The sequence below is a fragment of the Squalius cephalus genome, assembly GCF_949319135.1.
Source record: "Squalius cephalus genome assembly, chromosome: 23".
NCBI classification, from domain to species: Eukaryota; Metazoa; Chordata; class Actinopteri; order Cypriniformes; family Leuciscidae; genus Squalius; species Squalius cephalus.
Window position 1 is genome coordinate 27,153,992 of NC_137144.1, and position 7,578 is coordinate 27,161,569.

The 7,578-nt window shown below is 38.8% G+C and overlaps 1 protein-coding gene across 1 annotated transcript; it reads right to left on the bottom strand.

The window, feature by feature from the left end:
* Nucleotides 1–8: 8 nt before the first annotated feature.
* Nucleotides 9–6,902, bottom strand: fem1b (fem-1 homolog b). Its single transcript, XM_079858761.1, has 2 exons — nt 6,023–6,902; nt 9–4,844 (listed from the first exon to the last, which is right to left on the bottom strand). The coding sequence occupies exons 1-2, from the start codon at nt 6,295–6,297 to the stop codon at nt 3,209–3,211; spliced, it is 1,911 nt and encodes a 636-aa protein (XP_079714887.1). The 5' UTR covers nt 6,298–6,902; the 3' UTR covers nt 9–3,208.
* Between the last annotated feature and the right edge of the window lie 676 nt (nt 6,903–7,578).

Below are 7,578 nucleotides of genomic sequence, written 5' to 3' on the forward strand. Positions count from 1 at the left end.
TGCAATAATTTAATTTTTTACTGTAAATTTACTTAAAATTCTAAAAGGTTTTTGCTGTTTTATAAATGTTACTGTAGTGTGATGAGTATTTTAGACATTTTAAAAAATAATAAAAAAGTTAAATATTCCATGTATTTTCTACATTAACATTTAAATGTCTAACAAGTAGACAAATAAGACCTTGTGTAGCCCCGCCCCTTTTCAGCGCTGCGCTCGTTGTCTTTTGACTTCCGGTCTGTATTTTCACAGCGTTTTGCGTGTTTATTAATGAACGGCTCGTTTTAAAATCTTCCCGGTCGACTTACATTTGTTAAGTCATCTGTTTTAAACATTACAGTCCTCATGATAACTTTCGTTAACTTTACATTAAGTAAATCCACTTCAAAAGCTAATTACTCCTGGACAGAAATGCCATAGAAATATACAGAGTTACCGCAAAAACGGAAGTTAAAAGACAATATTCTAAAGATGGCGGCGCCCTCGTTTCTCTAGCGCATAAGGTCTATAGAAATAAATAAATAAATCCTTTTTGACATCTCAACTACCCTTAAACACTTTGTGATCACGGTCTCGAATAACAGTGGCTGTGTTCAGAACGCAATACTAGTTTACTAAACACACTATACTGCTGGTTATTAGTGAAATAATATGCATTATAAACCATTTCAACAGTATTGTCTTGGAAATAATAAAGACTAACATTTAAAATCAGACTAACAGTCTGTCAGAAAAGAGTTGTTAAAAATGTATTGCATTGCAATAATACTTTATTCTGTGCATTGTGCAAATTTTGTCAAATGTAGGTGATCATGGTATACAGCAGAAATAAGTAAGTGTGGTCTAATGCAGTTCTGAACATAGTCACTCAATCCCAAATGTTGTCAGTAATATTTTTCTTAAGACATGGCTTTACAGCTTTCACAGTATAAGACACCATGGTGAATCTACGGTCACTTGTTTTAACTGTTGTCACTTATGTTGGCATTTTATTGCATGTAGATGACAGCCGAATGTTCATGTGTTTTTGTTTTTTGTTTTTTTTATTGATCCACTGAATAAATTAAAATCATCAATTTAAAACACTTAAATCTTTCTTTTTGAAATCAGACCAGAACAGAATTAGTTTTATAGACTAATATGAACAGTGCCTACATATGTAAATATTACAAAACATAAAAGTTTAAATAAAGTGAGCAAAATATTTTGCTTGCTGCATCACTCCCATAGTTGCATTTGTGTTAATCACCTTTTCTAACATGTTGAAAACAATCAATAGGTGTGTCTGACACAAAGACTAAAGGTGCTGGAAATTAATCAAAAAGTAATCAGTTTCATTAATAAAGTAATTAAAATAGTTACACTACTTATTACATTTTAAATAGGGTAACTTGTAATCTGTAACCCATTACATTTCCAAAGTAACCTTCCCAACACTGTTTACATGACAACAATGTACTAAAAACAGAAAAGTTTTTACTGTACGTACAGACAACAACGCTGTCAAAACAATCCCGTTCACACTGATCCGTGAAAACGATTAAAAACGCTGTATTCTGCTGCCAGGCCAGTAGATGGCGATGTCACTTTGTAATGAAACGGACTTAAAACGTAATACACACGATTTTCACAAATTCACGTTTTTGTAGTTTACAATTAAGATAATGGTATCTCTAGCGATGCACGATATATCGGCCCCATATCGGTATCGGCGGATATACGTTAATTTTAATGTTATAGTTATCGGCCCGATAACAAAATTTGGCCGATATATTAAAGCCGATAAATAATGGATAATTTCCTTCAGCTGAGACACTTCAGATGCGCACTGTTCAACATGATGGTTTTGAATTGCTTGAAATATGATTGGAATCACTTCAAAGAAGAAAAATACAGTTAAACGTGCAGCAAGTCTGTCATATCGGCTACATAAAATCATAATGAGAACATCATAATTGTGTGTTTGGGACATGTATGTCAATGGTGAGACTTTTGTTTTCGTAATCAGGCTCTCAAAAATTATATAAAAATTTTATTTAGATTTATCGGCCAATATATCGGTTATCGGCTTTCAAATATGAAGAATTATCGGGTATCGGCCACTAAAACGTGCACTTTGAATCCCGTTTTCAAAAGTTTGCCTTTTCAGGCCCCCAAAACACCGTTGTCGTGTCAATGAACGGCCAAAACGCATAAAAAGTTTTCCGTTTTTAGTTGAAAACGGTGTCGTGAAAACGGCCCCTAAGAGAAATCACAAACTCAAATATAAAAGAAGCACAGAACCTGACATGAATCTTCAATTGATGTTTTTAATCTTATTTAACTTGGTTTGGAAATAAAAACACGTTGGACAATCCCCAGTAATTAAAGAATAAAACATGGTGCAAACACAGAGGGTTAAAAACCTCCACATTCAGATTCGGCCACATTCAAGCACTCAAACACACACACACACGAGATAAAAGAGGGAAGATATGCTTCTCACACACTCACACAACAGCACCTTCCAGAATAAGGCCCCGTTACTCCAAAAGAGCTCCAGCAAATGTTCATTAACGCAAGTCAGAATTACAGACTCGCTAATTGGCTTTACAGTGGCGTTGTGTTAAAAAAAAAAAAAGGAAAAAAAAGAAGCCATAATAAAAAGAGTTACATTAAAAATAATAATTATAAAATGTCCAACTTCTGGTTACAGGCACATTTTAATATTCAAATAAAAGAAATCGCCTGGCACGAAGTTCAGCTTTAGGATATCAACACTCGGCTATTGATTCCTTATAAAATAGACATGTTAGACTCTGTTTTAAATAAACCTTTTATAAAATATGTTAAGAAAACCAAACAAATCTGAAAAGGTTGACAAAAGAGCAGCTTATTAAAAAAAAGAGCTGTTCACATTGTCATGATGACTACAGTTCAACACAATAAAAATGCTGTTCATCAAAAGAAGAAATTTTCAAAATAAGAGTCTTTAACCATCACTCTCTTTGATTTGTTGAACCAGGATGAAACCGGAGACCCCAGTTACTTTGGGATAAAATGCAGCAGTCGGATTTAACATCTCCCAAATGGTTCGACAAGTAAATTAGGGACATATTATAGACTTATAATCCGTGCTGAGTACGTAAACAAGGTCAAATCAAGAGTCTTCAGCGTTAAATTAATCTCCGAAAGCATTAAACCAGATTTGATGGCGAACTAAAAGTACAGGTCAGTGAAATTCAACAAACTCCTCCAGGCTTTTGGGAATCTGGTCCCGATACAAGATGTGATGTTGCTGCACAGCACGAGCCGCCAGGCATTTCAGACTCATCTTCATTTGCGTCTTCAGAAGGATTTCAGAAACGCCTGTTGTGCTCTTGTCAAGAGGGGTCTTCTTTTGCTTGTTGGTCATGTCCGTATGAGCGCCTGCTTCGACGAGGCTAATGATGATGGCGTGGAGGGTCAGAAAGTCGCTAATGGGGCGATTGTACTGTACGATGAGATGCAGAGGACTGTTTCCTTCATTGTCCACGGCGTTCACTTGAGCGCCACAGTCTATGAGCAGCTTGGTAACTTGCGCGTTAGGAAAACTGCAAACGTCGTTGGTGTGGAAGTCGTCTACAGGCGTACCTGAGCTCGCCGCTAAGTGCAAAAGCGACGAGCCCTCGCGGGAACGCGGATCCAGGCGTATCAAGTCGTAGATCTGTTTGTTTATCCGCGCTCGTTCCTCTTCGCCGCACTGCGTTTTGGTGGAGATGCAAACCAAGTAGAGGAAGGTGAACACGTTAGATTCGTAGTTGTCGTTGGCCGCCGGTAACTCTGCTTCCGTAGCGGTTTGCATTCGCGAGATGCTGCGGCGGATCTCAAGGACGCTCGCGCGCAAAACGTGCTCCACGTCTGATGCGCGAACTGGCTCTTTCAAGTGCACCATTTGCGAGAACACTTGCGCAAACCTCAAAAGGTCTTTGTGGGTGTTGCGGTTTCCTTGCTGGCGTAGGTACAACGCGTGAAGCCAGAGCTTGATGCACTGATCGAACTCCATGTTGTCGGCGTAGACAGCGCCGCGGTATATAATGGGATGCGAAACGTCGATGTTATCCGAACCCAGAATTCGCTCGCGAATCATCAGGCCTTCCATGTGCAGCGCATCCCTGTCGTGCCGAATGGCCTCCAACTCTTGCAACGCCCGGCATTCGGTCCTCCCTCCGTACGCCTCGACAGGCGACAGCCACTCTTTAGCGATGACGTTCTGCGGATCACGAAACCTTTCCAGCATGGCAAGGTACAAGTAGTGGTAAGTCTTAAGAATGTCGTAATTCTCACGGTCGTTAGCGAAAGACGCTCCAAGAAGCTCTAACGCTTCAATTCGGTTGTGCGCGTCGCAATCCGCGTGGGAAAGTAGCAGCTCTACCACATCCGCTTTGCAGCTTTCCGCCGCCACTTTTAGCGGCGTCATGCCGTGCCCGTTAACCACCATAGCCGCTTTGCATCGCACAAGCTCCTTAACGATGTCCAGATGCCCGGCTTCGGCGGCAAAATGCAACGCGGTGGCTCCACAGTGAGCTTTAGCATTGGGATTAGCGCCGCGCTCCAGTAGGAAGTAAACAACATCGCCATGGCCCTTATAGGCGGCGATCATCAAACAAGTGTTGTCGTATTTGTTAGCGATGCTGATGTCGGCCTTGTGCTCCACAAGGTAGCGTACGATGTCCAGCCGGCCGTCGAAGCACGCAGCCCTGAGGGGGGTGGAGTTGGTGAGGGTGGTGTGGTTCACGTTAGCGCCGTGGGAAACTAGCAAACGCACCACCTCGAAATGACCAGCGCCGGCTGCACACCAAAGAGCCGTGGCGCCATCGATAATATACCTGTAAGAGTGAAAGACACGTCAGCAATAGAGTGGTGCAGGTATGACATCACTTTGTAGTAGGGCTTTGACTCCGAACTTCGTTATTCGAATATAATTCGAATATTTAAAAAAATTATGATATTCAAACGAATATTAGGCAGCCTTTAATATTCGAACCTGTAATGGGCATTATTTCTTGTAATTGTGTTTGCTTGTAAACGTTATTTTCAATTCAGATTCCGAGGCTTTTTCACGCATGGTTAAGTTGTGAATCGCGAGCTCATTAGCAAGGCTATGATTGGTCATCTGGGCTCCTGTAGGGGACGTTAGCGTCCTGGTTAGCGTCCACATCAAACTGGCACTACTTTCATGCGTCTCGTATCACTCAATGGACTCACGCTCTTCTTTCATTGGTAAATTTTTTGAGTCTCATTATTGATTGTTGTAAAAATTACCTCAGAGGACTTCAGTATTAATATTATATTACTGTAATTTTGTTACCAGCTCGATTGTTTTGTACACTGTAATTTAATTTTTTTTCTAAGCAGAAACTTTAGGATAATATACTGGTAAGATTCAATAGCTCAAATCAATATTTCATGTATAGAGTACAACAGGGCTAAATGCGCACCGGGGTAATAAACGCATTTGGCTATTCTCTTTTAAACCACTAGATGGCACAAAAATTAATTCATTTGCATATTCATAGCACCGCGTATACTAAATGAGGCAAGAGAGTTACATTTAAGATTTTACGGCATGAAGAATTTTTTTTCAAGGAAAAAAACTTTTAAAGTTAGAGTTTTAAGGGATACATTTATTGACTACAGGAGGACTTTAACAACTGCTTTTCAAGATGCACGTGGAAATTTGTCTGATCCTTGACGCGATCGCCGACAGCAGCGCAAAGTTGATAATGCAGAGCTAATTTGATGTTGTAGAGGGTAAAGGGTGTTGTTTTACACAACCATTGAGGAATTTTAACCAAAGTATGTTACAAACTTTACATGAAGACCCTTAATAATCAATACCAACTTGTGGAAAATGGGCATCCGACGACCCCTTTAAAAATATCTTCTTTTGTGTTCAACAGAAGAAAGAAACTCGTACAGGTTTGGAACAACTTGAGTGCGAGTAAATAATACCAGATCTCATTTCATTAATGAATGAACTATCCCTTTAACAGTTCAAACTCACCCATCAAATCTGACAGTCCCAGTCTGCTCAGTGTCCACCTTGTAATGGTCCAAAAGTAGCCGGACCACCTTGTCATGTCCGTTCCGAGCCGCGATAATGAGAGGAGTGGATCTCTGTCCGGCCACCTGGGTCACATACTCCAGCAGGTATCGGGTCTGGACGGTGGAGTGGTTCAGGAGCAGGGCTGCCAGGGTCAGGACTCTCCCCTCACTGGCTGCTTTGTGAACGTACCGGGCCAAGGACTCCAACCGGGCCAGAGCCGGTACCTCCGCCATCTGTGCAAGATTCGCCCACTGATCTCAGAGCAGATCAATCCGCCTCCCATTAAAAACACCTGCCTGAGCTCTACAGCTCATATATGACACCAGTGTAGAGTTTCAACCTGACCAACTGCCATTATTCTGGTTATTAATATAACACGATCTGCTAATATGGATCTTATATAAAACAAACGGAGACTTTTAGTCTGGCTTGGTGACGTCACGTTGAATTTTTTGATTATATGAATGTAGTCTAAAGGGGATAGGGCTCTTGTGGTAATAGATTTTGTAACTAAAGTTATTATAATAATAATCCTATATCTTATAATACATGAGTCATAGCTATTAATATCGTAATTCAAATTAGTTTCGGTAGGAATTCTCTTTCACTTCTGTGAGAAACGAGGTTACTCGCCGCATTCCTCCACTTTTGTGCTTCGGTTTGTTCTTATTTCAGTTCTGTGTCCCTCCGCGGTAATGTCCGCTGATCACCGGCGGAATGAATCCATATTTCGCTGATGAATCCGACACTGAATCCGAAATAAAGCTCAAATCTGCGCTCAATGTGATTGTGTCTTTCACCTCTGCTAGATACGACGCACGGAAATGAAGTCAGCAATAACAGGAAGTGCGACACTGAGAATCATGCGATGCCTATTTCAAAATAAAAGTCCCATGTGAATTTAAAAATAAAATAAAAAATACCACGGGTAAAATATATATATATATATATATATATATATATATACCTGTATTATATTTCACATGTGGAACACTTTTTAAACCATTTGTAACTATATTTTTTAACCTATATAATTTAACTGTTTCTATTATTTTTATATATTTTATATTTATATAAAACAAATATGATATCTATCTTATTGTATTATTTCTCAGATGGAACACTTTTAAAACCATTTGTAACTATATTTTTTAAACTATATAATTTAAACTGTTTCTATTATTTTTATTTATTTTATATTTATATAAATATTATATACATTTAATTTATTTGAGTCATCTGAAATATTTATACATCACTGTACAAAAGATAATATCACTAATAAAATAATCTGAATTTAATTGTTTTATTGTGTAGATAAAAAATTGATTTATAGACTAAAACAATCCATAAGATTTTGATGTTTAATTTATAAATAACCTTTTTTTTTTTTTTTTTTTTTTTTTTTTCTTTGGAAGGTATTAAAATGCTTTTCCAGGGACACATGGTGCTGTATATTGAACAAAAATATTAAATCCTGAACCATTTCATGCGTTTCACAAAGGGAGGGGTTT

Coding starts and splice junctions, on each gene's coding strand:
- fem1b (XM_079858761.1), bottom strand. CDS start 6,297: ATGGCGGAGGTACCGGCTCTGGCCCGGTTGGAGTCCTTGGCCCGGTAC. Junction 4,845..6,022: donor GGGACTGTCAGATTTGATGG/GTGAGTTTGAAC, acceptor TCACTCTTACAG/GTATATTATCGATGGCGCCA.